Consider the following 14,157-nt stretch of genomic DNA (forward strand, 5'->3'; position numbering starts at 1 on the left):
GTTCTGTGAACTGGACGTAAAGGTGGTCTCACTGCTTGTCGTCGACTTCTCAAGTGCGCAGCTCGTAAACGGTCTCGCACCGTCTGATCACTAACGACAGTGTTATTGACAGCCATTAACTGTAACCTGAGGTTGTTTGCTGTTGATGTACACTGCCTGAGTGCTTGGAGAACCAGGTATCGGTCATCACGTTGTGAGGTACACCCTGGCCGTCCAGAACGATGTCGCTCTTGCACTCTGCCAGTGGCAGCAAAACGATGCCAAAGGGTGTGAATGACAGAAGGGGGACACCTGCAATCTTCTGCCCACTTCACGTAAAGAAAGGCCATCCTGGAGCCAACCAATAGCTCGTCCTCTCTCAACATCAGTCAGATGTCGTCTCTGTGGCATGGTTTTGGAAAGTGTGATAACACGATCATCGTCATCGCCTTCTTCAAGGGAAAGCATGCACGTGCACCATGAACATCACCACTTCCATAGGCTGAGCATGAAAATTGTGTTGGTTGTTGCTAAGGACAGGTGCAGCGTTGTGTTTGGGCGACAATATTCCTGTGTTTTGCTCATGTTTTCAATTCATTTGCATGATTACCAGAAGTGTTTCCAGAAAGTGTCAGGAGGATCAGCAATACCCCAGACGTGGTGCAACATGTTGCCAAACATTAGATGATAGTAATGTTATAACACATAATGCCATGACCAATTTGCTAAGTCGTGTATTATATATCTGGTGTTCTTTAACTTCTTTTGAGTAGTATACTTGTTACAACTGCTGCTCAATTAACCGTGTTTGTGTTTATATTCAGGTTGGTATTTCCAGTGAGCAGTGGGGCCGTCTTATTGTCGATATTCATTTTGGAGCTATAAATGCGAAGTTTCATTTATGCGAATAATGACTACTCGCATTTTTTCGAAATTAATTCACGCTCGCGTTAATTTCAAGATTAACAGTCCCTTTTTTTGCTAGATCTAACAGTGTTACTGAGCAGTTGACATCACGTATTATTTCTCTACCGACGTATACGTCACTTTGAAAAATACGCATGGGCAGTATTCAGCAACATTCCTGTTAGATTGGGGCAGTCTGTACATAACCCAGACCAGACCAACCAGTGGTTCTAGAGGGCCACAAGGGGCGGTCGGGTAGCCTAGTGGTTAAAGCTTCGCTCGTCACGCCGAAGACCCGGGTTCGATTCCCGACATGGGTTCAATGTGTGAAGCCCATTTCTGGTGTCCCCCGCCGTGATATTGCTGGAATATTGCTAAAAGCGGCGTAAAACCATACTCACTTACTCACTCTAGAGGGCCACGCCCCAAGCCATCGGGGTCGGCGAGTCTGACTACCCGATATAATTTAGACTACTGGTAACATGTTCCAGGAAGCTTGTCATTATCTTAGGGTATCTTAGGAGGCAAGTCTGCAATCAGATAATGCCGTTTTGGCCTTCAAAAACCTCCAAGCGTAAAAAAAACTCTCGACAAAACTCTTTCTATATTTATAAGAAAGTTCGACGTTTATATCTTCTAATTAGTGAGTGAGCGAGTGAGTTGGGTTTATCGCCGTTTTGAGCAGTATTCCAGTTATATCACAGTGTGTCACCTTAATGTGGGAGGAAAGCCTGAAGTGATGCAGGTCTCAAACGTTTACCACTTTGGTGAAAGCAACAGCCATGGGTACCATGTTCCATGTTCTGATGAAGAAATCCAGAGCTGGAAAAGAGTTGTCGGGTGTTGCCAACGATCAAGTCCTGTGTGATTCACCACATGGATGCAGTGTGTGAAGCCCATTTCTGGTGTCCCCTGCCGTGCTATTGCTGGAAGATTTCTTAAAGAGGCGTAAAACCATAATCACTCACTCAAGTCCCATGTAATCATAAGTCCCCGAAAGAAACAACACCTTGAGTGACTCGGATGGGAACCGCGCCTCCTTGTGTACAGTTGTTGTTTTTAGCTGCATTAGTACCTGAACAGTTCTCCCTACCTCGCACGTTGTACAGTACTCCCTACCTCGCACGTTGCACAGTTCTCCCAAACCCGCACGTTGTACAGTTCTCTCTACCTCGCATGTTGTACAGTTCTCCCTACCCCGCACGTTGTACAGTTCTCCCTACCCCGCACGCTGTACAGTAATCCATACCTCGCACATTGTACAGTTCTCCCTACCCCGCACGTTGTACAGTAATCCCTACCCCGCACGTTGTACAGTTCTCCCTACCCCGCACGTTGTACAGTTCTCCCTACCCCGCACGTTGTACAGTAATCCATACCTCGCACATTGTACAGTTCTCCCTACCCCGCACGTTGTACAGTAATCCCTACAACGCACGTTGTACAGTTCTCCCTACCCGGCACGTTGTACAGTTCTCCCTACCCCGCACGTTGTACAGTAATCCCTACATCGCACGTTGTACAGTTCTCCCTACCCGGCACGTTGTACAGTTCTCCCTACCCCGCACGTTGTACAGTAATCCCTACCCCGCACGTTTTACAGTTCTCCCTACCCCGCACGTTGTACAGTTCTCCCTACCTCGCACGTTGTACAGTAATCCCTACCCCGCACGATGTACAGTTCTCCCTACCCCGCACGTTGTACAGTAATCCATACCCCGCACATTGTACAGTTCTCCCTACCTTGCACGTTGTACAGTAATCTCTACCTTGCACGTTGTACAGTTCTCCCTAATCTCGCACGTTGTACAGTTCTCTCTTCCTCGCACGTTGTACAGTAATCCCCACATACACGTTGTACAGTTCTCCACATTACACGTTGTACAGTTCTCCCCACATACACGTTGTACAGTTCTCCCCACCTTACACGTTGTACAGTTCTCCCTACTTTACACGTTGTACAGTTCTCCCCACCTTACACGTTGTACAGTTCTTCCCACCTTACACTTTGTACAGTTCTCCCCACCTTACACGTTGTACAGTTGTCCCTACCTTACACGTTGTACAGTTCTCCCCACCTTACACTTTGTACAGTTCTCCCTACTTTACACGTTGTACAGTTCTCCCCACCTTACACGTTGTACAGTTCTCCCCACCTTACACATTGTACAGTTCTCCCTACTTTACACGTTGTACAGTTCTCCCCACCTTACACGTTGTACAGTTCTCCCCACCTTACACTTTGTACAGTTCTCCCCACCTTACACGTTGTACAGTTGTCCCTACTTTACACGTTGTACAGTTTTCCCCACCTTACACGTTGTACAGTTCTCCCCACCTTACACTTTGTACAGTTCTCCCCACCTTACACGTTGTACAGTTGTCCCTACTTTACACGTTGTACAGTTCTCCCCACCTTACACTTTGTACAGTTCTCCCTACTTTACACGTTGTAAAGTTCTCCCCACCTTACACTTTGTACAGTTCTCCCTACTTTACACGTTGTACAGTTCTCCCCACCTTACACGTTGTACAGTTCTCCCCACCTTACACATTGTACAGTTCTCCCCACCTTACACGTTGTACATTTCTCCAGCTTACACGTTGTACAGTTCTCCACCTTATAATAATGCTCTCTGAGCGAACATGATGGATAATGCTCTTTTCCTAACATGCCGGATAATGCTCTCTGCGGGAACATGTTGGATAATCCTCTTTACCTTCCATGTTGGATAATGCTCCTTACCTTACATGTTGGATAATGTTCTTTACCTAACATGTTGGATAATGCTCTTTACCTAACATTTTGAATAATGCTCTTTATCTTACATGTTGGATAATGCTCTTTACCTTGCACGTTAGTTAATGCTCTTTACCTTACATGTTGCTTATGGTTCTCTGTCGTACATGTCGGATAATGCTCTTTACCTTACATGTTCGATAATGCTCTTTACCTTACATGTTGGATAATGCTCTTTACCTTACATGTTGGATAATGCTCTTTACCTTGCACGTTAGTTAATGCTCTTTACCTTACATGTTGGTTATGGTTCTCTGTCGTACATGTCGGATAATGCTCTTTACCTTACATGTTCGATAATGCTCTCTACCTTACATGTTGGATAATGCTCTTTACCTAACATGCCGGATAATGCTCTCTGTGGGAACATGTTGGATAATGCTCTTTACCTTACATGTTGGATAATGCTCTTTACCTTACATGTTGGATAATGCAATTTACCTAACATGTTGGATAATGCTCTTTACCTTACATGTTGGATAATGCTCTTTACCTTACACGTTGGTTAATGCTCTTTACCTTACATGTTGGTTATGGTTCTCTGTCGTACATGTTGGATAATGTTTTCTGTGCGAACATGTTGGATAATGCTCTTTACCGTACATGTCGGATAATGCTCTCTGTCGTACATGTTGGATAATGATCTTTACCTTACATGTTGGATAATGCTCTTTACCTTAATTGTTAGATAATGCTCTTTACCTAACATATTGGATAATGCTCTCTACCTTACATGTCGGATAATGATCTCTGTGCGAACGTGTTGGATAATGCAATTTACCTTACATGTTGGATAATGCTCTTTACCTTACATGTTGGATAATGCTCTTTACCTAACATGTTGGATAATGCTCTTTACCTTACATGTTGGATAATGCTCTTTACCTTACACGTTGGTTAATGCTCTTTACCTTACATGTTGGTTATGGTTCTCTGTCGTACATGTTGGATAATGCTCTCTGTCGTACATGTTGGATAATGATCTTTACCTTACATGTTGGATAATGCTCTTTACCTTAATTGTTAGATAATGCTCTTTACCTAACATATTGGATAATGCTCTCTACCTTACATGTCGGATAATGATCTCTTTGCGAACGTGTTGGATAATGCACCTTACCTTACATGTTGGATAATGATCGTGGGTTCGAATCCCGGTTCGCCCCGATTATGTTTCTAGGTTTGTCAGCACCATACCTGTGCTCGTGGGTTTCACCGAAGTGGTATACGTCTGTGACCTGCATCATTTCGGGCTTTCCTCCCACGTTAAGCTGACACGCCGTGATATAACTAGAATAATGTTAAAAGCGGCGTTAAACCCAACTCACTCACTCACTTTTGAATCAAACCCTTGATAATCAATAATGTAACTCATTCTTTTCAAATTCAGTTGATGAGAGAACAACAATTTAACAGGTAGTCAAATATTTTATTTTGCAATATTGATTTTGATGACCAACTAGAACTCTATATAAGGTACAATAATGTTTGGTAACAACAAAATATATATTCTTTGTTCGTACTGAAACTGAAAGAACACATTGCCAAGAAGCCGTACACAACTAAGTTATATATGCTATTATATTTCTTTATGCATGATCATATTCTGTAAGATGTGGTGCAACGATTTATCAAAGTATCGATACATTGCAATGTTTCCATGACACGATCAAACATCACACATTTGTCCATGAAATGTTATCTGGAAGACTTGGTGGTTTGTGGTAGGTGATCTCGGAAAATATAATTCGACATTGAATGTACTTTGTTTTGCTTGGTTTATGCACAACACAATTACATGAAAGAATGATTTTCTTCCTCTAGTCGCTATTGATGCACTAATATATGTTTTGTACGTTAAGGAAAATTCACGTGTTAAAATAATAGTGAACAAAATATACCAAATCTCTAACAGATCCTTCATCATCACTAATCGAATGTGAAATGGTTGACCCCTGACCTGTCATCAAAAATGGAAGTAACCACATAGTCCCTACAGATTTACAAGACCAGGGACACGCTGCTGATGTTTGGAGACGGTTACACTGTCCACTCATACATTGATGCTAAACTGGCATTATCAATGGTCTAAAAGTCAATACGGAATCTCCTCGGATCACTAATCAAGGGGGATGGTTTCCCCGATCTCGTACTCCACTCTCCCAGCAACTATTCCGCTCCAAAGTCCTTCCTTGCAGTATCTTTTACCACCGATGTCAAAGATCATGAAGTAAGGAACTTCGGCTGTAGCCTCTTGGACAATTCCCTTTGCGGTGACCATGCTCTTTGGCCCAACTTTTACATTGAAGTTATAGGTTTTTTCTTCTCCGTCTGTGATGCTTCCGCCTTCAGTTGTTTCCTTGCTGTACGACACGGAGGCCATTATACCGCCAGCCACGAAATAGAGACCCGCTATTGCGCCAGCCACTGTGAACTTCCACTTGATACTGGTGCTCCAGGATTTTGTCTGTGTGTTCCAGTGCTTGAAGGAACAGGACATCTCTTGTTCGCTATCGCTTTTATTTTCCAGCTTTTGTTCTGCAAAGAACTTGGGTTTCGTGGGATTGATCAAGGTACATCTGTCTTGGATAAAATCGATACAAACGAGACGACAGTCTCCTCCAATGCTTTGAAACAACGCTTCTACCCGCTCAGCATCTTTTTGGGCATCATCTCTGTGGAAGAGACCTAAAAACTTTCTGGTGTTTGCGGAGTGCCAGCCAGAGTACCAACACAACTCCTTGAGATCATTTGCCAGACCTGCGTCGATTTCTCCTGACGCAACGATCTCTTTACACTTCTCCTCCCAACGGGCTTTGTTGGATGCAGCCTCGCTCTTTTCTCCCATTCGCTCGTGGGCTGTGGACCAGGCCGCTGCCCAGGCCATATCCTTGAACATAAGGCATACCTTTTCTGTCGGAAGCCCGAACTCCATGAACTGCTTGTAATGGAGGTCAGCCTTCTTGAGATCCTCCGCAGCATCGCCTTTCTTTCCCGCCAGTGTGTTGGAGGCGTGCCATGAAGCGTATGCGGCCAGTCCCACCATCTCCTTGGCAATTTCCCACGGGATTTTGTGCAGGGGGTCGCATACACAGCCGCTCATCTTGGATCTGAAAACAAGAGACCGACGATTTATTATTCCAGGCCCTGTTCCACAAAGCGATCGTAGCACTAAGATGATCGTAACTCCCATACTTTAATAATTAAATTTTCGTTGTGTTCATTGATATTCCTGCATTCTGATTAGCTGAATTGGTCACGTGTTATTGCATGCATTTAAGGATTGACTGTGTATTGTCTTCGGTTCATTGAGGAATGAATCGAAAAACCGATATGCCAACTGTATGAATTCGCGTAGCTGACCATGTCATTTGAAACAGCCGCCTTCTCCCTGACATATTTGTTCCAGTTCGTTACAGACTAACTGTTGCAGTTCTTCTGGCCTCTTGCCTTGATTGACAGGTCCTATGAATCGTTTTTCATCCTACTCTCCGTTGAATGGCTACTGATTGTGTAGGCGTATCAAGTTATGTGCATAAATTAAACAATCACCTGATTCATGTCACTCCACAGTATGTATCCATACACCTGGAATGTTGTTTATCAATCTCGTCATTTTTGTATGCTTTGATATATACAACCGTCTTGGTTAAGCTATTGTAGATAAAACATGTTTTACGTTGTCGAATTTAATTATAAGCAGCGATCTGCATAATGCTACCCCTGCGTCACAGGGCCATATGACACAGTTGAACCAATCAACTCAACTCGAAAGGGTGCACGGGAATCACGTACGTTGAGACGCCCAACGCTTACACCGTATTCGTGAGTGCGTGACCCTTTCGAGTTGAGTTGATTGGTTCAACTGTGTCATATGGCCCTGTGACGCAGGGGTAGTATTATGCCAGAAACCCCATGGCGGTTTGTGATGAGTTGGGTAAAGGTTCATACAGCACTATCAAGCCAGACACACCATGGCGGTTTGTGATTAGTTGGGTAAAGGTTCACACAGCAATATCAAGCCAAACACCCCATGGCGGTTTGTGATGAGTTGGGCAAAGGTTCATACAGCAATATCAAGCCAAACACCCCATGGCGGTTTGTGGTTAGTTGGGTAAAGGTTCATACAGCACTATCAAGCCTGAAACCCCATGGCTTTGTGTGGTTAGTTGGGTAAAGGTTCATACAACAATATCAAGCCAGACACACCATGGCGGTTTGTGATGAGTTGGGTAAAGGTTCATACAGCAATATCAAGCCAGAAACCCCATGGCGGTGTGTGGTTGGTTGGGCAAAGGTTTGGACAATAATATCAAGCAACACCCCTCAGATTAAATGCTTTTTTTCGGCGATGCTGCAACGCTTATCAACCAAAGACACCCAATTTCTTTGCCGAACAAAAGCTGGAGAACAAGAGTGATCAGGTCGGCTTCCTTCTCCCATTTCAACAAACAGACGAAATCGTAGAACATGGTCGCAGTTCCTGTCTATGACCCTTACCCTGAGCGTGAACAATTGGTGCCATCTTAAGGAGTGGCTCGTTTCGTAATAGTATAATTGGTTGGTTGTTGTTTGACGCCGCGGTGTAACTAACCAAAACAAATCAATGACCAAATGTAACCGCTTCTTACGATACACTTTGGACACCTTTAGACTTATCCCAACCCGGGTCCCGAAAGGTGAGGTGAGGTGAAATGGGGTTTGACGTCGCGTCCAACATTATTGCACTTATATAGCGACGTGAATGTACGTGTGTGTGTTTGTGTGGCTGCTTGTACTAGTCCGGACTGATGCCGATTTAGAGTGCTGGCTCACTGAGATACCATGCCGCAGTTTAACATGAATACCCCACTCAGACACAGTATACTGACTCCGAGCCGACCAGTCCTTGTTTTAGTCCCTTAATGCCGGTCGAGTCGAGACCAGATAATCCAGAGATTGACATCATGAGCATCGATCCACGCAATTTGGAAACAATGACAAGCATCAACCAATTCAGCGAGCCTGACCTCCCGTTCATGTTAGACGCCTTTTACGACAGGCATAGTCGCCTTTTACGGCTAGCATGGGTTGCTGAAGACTTATTCTACACCGGATCTTCACGGGTCGGCAGTTTGTTTGACAAACTCATACATAAGTATGCTCCTTTAGTAAAAGTAACATTCAAAGAATCGCTTTTTCGGATGTATTTCTTCTGTTTTATTCCATGTGACACACTCGGTGTATCTAAACACATCTCATGAATTAAACTCACTGAGACAAACAATTCTTCAAGCCCTTTGCTTTAATAGATGTGTCCTAATGCATATTTGCTTTTACTGTAAATGCAAGATTTAAGTGGACCCTTCTTTTGTTAACGTGTCTAATGTTTCGTGTTTATTCCGTCTGAGGGTGCTTGTGCTGTACTTGCGTTCCTTCATCAAATACGCAGCGCTGGAAAAGATGTTTGTTGAGTTATTCAGTGCGAATCAAGATTGTTTGCATCATCCATGTTTTGAATTACCCAATGCACATATTGAGGAACAGCAGTTGAGAAACACAAAAAGGGGCCTCTGTATAATGTATACGAGCCCATATCGAGGTTATTCATGACGAAATATTTGCTTTCTTTTGTGATAAGGTTCAAGTCAGCAACAGGAGAGGCAGATGTTCAGTGGAATTTTGACCGCCATCTTGGAATTTTGGATCAAATTACTAAAATAAATACTTGTTTTAGGTAAAGAACATAACTCTTGACGCCCCTAAACCTAGTTTTTTGAAATTTAATCTACCTGTGATCACTAGCCCTGATATGGTCATGCATACAGGTGTGTGTGTGTGTGTGTGTGTGTGTGTGTGTGTGTGTGTGTGTGTGTGTGTGTGTGTGTGTGTGTGTGTGTGTGTGTGTGTGTGTGTGTGTGTGTGTGTGTGTCTGATATGGTCATGCATATGTGTGTGTGTGCGTGCGTGCGTGCGTGCGTGCATGTGTGCGTGTTATTGCGTGTGTGTGTGTGTGTGTGTGTGTGTGTGCACTTGCAACTTGGTGACGACGTTATATTTTAGAGGGGGGTCCCTTGAATCGGATTCAATTGAGGGAGTCATCATTATTTAAATACGGGTAAATATTTTTAAAGCTTGTACATTTTATTTATCATCATCCTGTACTTAATGTTGATATCTCACATAAAAAAAATAAACAATCTCATTAAAATCAGATCTTATTTCTCGCTATCGCTGAACAAAGATGAGGTGGTCGGTCAAAGTTAGCGAAATGTCATCCGATGTGATCCACCAGTAAAACACTGCAGGGATTACAAACCACTCGGGGTTGCGTCCCTCGTGGTTTATTCTCCCTGCAATGTATTATTGTATTATAAACAACTCCCACTCGTCGTTTATTTCTTAAATATACGATCACTTGCTCCAGCTGTATAAGAACTGTTAACCAATATGTGCTACTATTTATTGACATCATAAGATGCACACATCGATAGGGCCTAGCTATTGAAACTAACTATTCAAATCCATTTTGAAAGGGTCACTTAATTTAATTCAAATCAGTACATTTCAAGTTTGTCAGTCATAGATGGCCCGACACGCACCCTGTACTTGCTGACTCGGCAGATAAAGGCGGGCAAACACCCACGACGTGACAAAGGGCTGCGTTGAGCTGCGACGTGACCTAGTGTAAACATCGTGCCCTTACCTCTCTACACCCAGGTACGCCCTGGCGTCAACGCAGTGAATTACTGAATTAACGGGTGAATAGATTGTCTTACTGTCTCTACTTAACAGTATTACGACATCCGGTAACTTGAGGGTGTCAGAATTAAGAACAGTCCAGCTATATCACTTCAGCAAGAAAATAATCAAGTCGTGACCAACCAAACCGATGATTGAAAGCATGAGCAATGAACCATGCCATCAGGGTTCGATGACACACAACCAGCCAAGTGACAGCAACTTGACTTGAACACTCTATCTCCGACCGCCTCCAAGGTCTAGTGATTAGAGCGTCTGCCTGGAGGCCGCCTCCGTGGCCTAGTGGATAAAGGGTCTGCCCGGAGGCCGCCTCCGTGATCTAGTGGTAGAGCGTCCGCCTGGAGAGCGGAAGGTCCGGGATTCCATCCCCGACTGCGTCATACCATAAGATTGCACTTGTTGTTACCCTGCCTGGCGCTCGGCATTAAGGGGCTAAAACATGGACTGGTCGGCTCGGGGTCAGTATACTGTGTCTGAGTGGGGTATTCATGTTAAATTGCGGCATGGTATCTCAGTAGACAAGCACCATGGGCATTAGTCCGGACTAGTACAAACAACCACACACATACGTGCATGCGCATGCAATAATCTTTAACGAGACGTTAAACCAATTGTCATCCCTCCCCCCTTTTCTTTCCGATCCCCATGTAAGTCGGGAGGGCTCATGAATCGCGTCTGACGAACTGTAGCAGAAAGACTTTCGCTCTGCAGGGATAAGTATACCCGTGTATTAGATTCGTGCCAAGTGAAGACGTGTAGGGATTCAAGCCTTTTCTAAGGACAGATACCGGTGAAAGGCATATCCTTTTTAGATATGCTCTGAATAATTTCAATGCATGTCACTTCAGGTTTGTTGGTATAGGGCGTGTCAACTAAAGTGGCATATGTACTGGCTAATGCCGTAAGGCCAAGGACGTTCAAGGTTACACCAAAAAACATACTTCCCTTTCCTAGGTGTCATTGTTTCTGTGCAGCCATACACAGTCACAGTCTTATTTACCTATAAATAAAAAAGTTTGCAAATTTCCCCCAAATATTATATAGAAAATGATTAAAACCATTCTTGGTTGTAAAACGCAGGGACAAAATATTCCCGATCCAACACCACCTCGCCGGCCATAGGACGCACGTGTTCCATTGTTTGTTTGTTTTGTTTCATTTTTTCCAAATTAAAACAGAAATATCTTTTAATTTAAAAGTATTGCGAACGCATTCAGTACGTTTCTTCAACTGTTGTGGTTTTTGGAAGCAACCTTTACCCAATATTTGACCTTCTCCACTGAACGCTGTCTTGGCAGACATTACATTTACACATTATATCAAATTGCTTAATAATTTCCAACACATTTTGAATATTCGACACGGCGGCGTCCCGTGGGTTCAAGCGGAGTGGATAAAAAGAGATCTTGGAAATACACTCGAGGTGATATTTTGACTGACCTCTGCCTGCCGTAAACTGACCTAATGGTGATCAAACACCCCCAGCGCACGCAGACCCGCCCTAGGTAATCACCGCTAAACTGACCAGCCAGTGTTCCCGCTGGCTTTTGAAACTTCAAGTCCCAGTGGACTGGCAGCTATAAAAATTACCAGTCTCACCCAATTCTTGTCAGTCCCAATTTTGAACCAATAAAAGTCGTATGAAATATACCTTGTTTTAATTCTTTCGACATCAATTTCAATGCAGTGTACTTTCATGGCTGACAAACTCAGTGACGTCATTTCTGACAGTGATGTCATTCACACCAAGTTCAATCACAATTTCTTTTCTGGATATTTCACTTTGATTCAAGACTAAGTCACTACAAATAGATACTGAACCCAAAAGCAAAGCAAAATAGTATTTCCTTGCACTAAAAATAGACAACGGGAAACTGATGATAACAGACAAGCTGACTTCGTTCGAAAAGTATATTTTTTTTACTGTCGACAATGTTCTGTCAAGGGGGACTGGCAGTCACAATAATTACCGCTCCAAGCCTAATTTTACCGATAAAAAGACTGATCATTTACCTGTAAACGTGGACACTGACAACGATCGAATAATAGAACTAACCACGTGAATGAGTGAATATTGTTTTAGGCCAGCAATATCTAAGCTATATCACAGTGTCTGTGAATATTAACGTAATAAAGGACAAGTTAACTGTTCGTTGACAGAACTTGCAACCATCGACGACGTCGGGCACCACGCCACGGAATCAGCGGCTCAGCATATGATGAACTTTATAGTCTCTTAAACATCCCCAGAATGCATCGGACATGTTCCTTTTAAAAGCATCATAGTAATGTTTCTGTTTAAATCAACGTGATTGGAAATAATAACAGTTAAATGAACAGTTTCTGTCATATATACGACCTAAAACCATGATGGTGAGCTGAACATGTTACCTCGGATAATTAATCTTCACACTCGCGAATCCGTTCGATTTAACTGGAAAGTAACGTCCGGATTAACGGGGTTTCGCTCTCTAACGTTTCCTTTAATAAACATAAATTCGCATACCATCCGAGATAATAAAAACTTATCAATAACGTTAACGTATACCAATAACAACAAAAAAACATCTACGAGATGACCCGTGAAGATGCGGGGTAGAATAGGTCTTCAGCAACCCATGCTTGTTGTAAAAGGCGACTATGCTTGTCGTAAGAGGCGACTAACGGGATCGGGTGGTCAGGCTCGCTGTGTTGGTTAATGCATGTATCCCAATTGCGTGGATTGTCGTCATATAGCTGTAATATTGCTGAGTGCGAATTTAAACAACAAACAAACAAACAATCTACGAGATACTATTCGGTTATTGCACGTACTACCTTTGCCACTGTGATTCAGTGGTAACTATACTGATGCTTAACGATGAATAAATAAATATAGATATGCAGTCACATTTCAACATTTAAATAAATGTAATGTAGCCCTTACCTTGATGCTTAAGCAGATCTATACACGCGCAGCTTGCTATCGTCTTCGGCTGAAGTGTCAGTCACTACTCCGTGGTGTTAACTTATAGTCTACAACAGGCAGCCCCCAGATGACCTAGATAAACCCGCGTCCCTCCTCCCCTCTCCCTACCCGGGGGCTAGATGTACGTTATTAATAACCGCTGTATTCAAAGCATACATGTTTGGTCGGTTGTCCTTTGTGGTGTAATTCATTGATGAATAAAAGTGTATTTGTATGCAAATATCTTAGACGGGGCGGTATACTTTAAATGTTGTGCACTGCGGAGCATGTCCGTCACGATCATCATTTTATAGCGGGCCTCACAGTGGTGTGTCAGTTAGTGAATAGTGTTTCGATGAGGTTAGTAACATTCGAGGTAAATCACATCTGGTACATGCCGGGGCGGTCGGGTAGCCTAGTGGTTAAAGCGTTCGCTCGTCACGCCGAAGACCCGGGTTCGATTCCCGACATGGGTACAATGTGTGAAGCCCATTTCTGGTGTCCCCCGCCGTGATATTGCTGGAATATTGCTCAAAACGGCGTAAAACCAATCTCACTCACTCACTCACTCTGGTACATTCCCGGTAAGTCCAAGTGGTCCAGTGGTTAAGAACACCAGCAACGTTTCATCCTGTCATGTTATGGTTTGTTTCTTTTGTTTGTTTCCCGTCGCACTCAGCAATATTACAGCTATATGACGGCGGTCAATAAATAATCGAGTCTGGACCAGGCAATCCAGTGATTGACATCATGAGCATCGTTCTACGCTATTTGGATAAAATGA

At 43.4% G+C, this 14,157-nt stretch overlaps 1 protein-coding gene across 1 annotated transcript; it reads right to left on the reverse strand.

Annotated features, from left to right (window-relative positions):
- Positions 1-5,100: 5,100 nt before the first annotated feature.
- Positions 5,101-13,509, reverse strand: LOC124135762. Its single transcript, XM_046501337.2, has 2 exons — positions 13,353-13,509; positions 5,101-6,795 (listed from the first exon to the last, which is right to left on the reverse strand). Exon 2 carries the CDS (start codon positions 6,786-6,788, stop codon positions 5,805-5,807), a length of 984 nt encoding a protein of 327 aa, XP_046357293.1. The 5' UTR covers positions 6,789-6,795; positions 13,353-13,509; the 3' UTR covers positions 5,101-5,804.
- Between the last annotated feature and the right edge of the window lie 648 nt (positions 13,510-14,157).

The sequence above is a fragment of the Haliotis rufescens genome, unplaced genomic scaffold (genome assembly GCF_023055435.1).
Source record: "Haliotis rufescens isolate VD_foot unplaced genomic scaffold, xgHalRufe1.0.p SCAF_17, whole genome shotgun sequence".
Taxonomy (NCBI): Eukaryota; Metazoa; Mollusca; class Gastropoda; order Lepetellida; family Haliotidae; genus Haliotis; species Haliotis rufescens.

Bases quoted from the DNA above. Each gene is read 5' to 3' on its own strand.
- LOC124135762 (XM_046501337.2), bottom strand. From the start codon at position 6,788: ATGAGCGGCTGTGTATGCGACCCCCTGCACAAAATCCCGTGGGAAATT.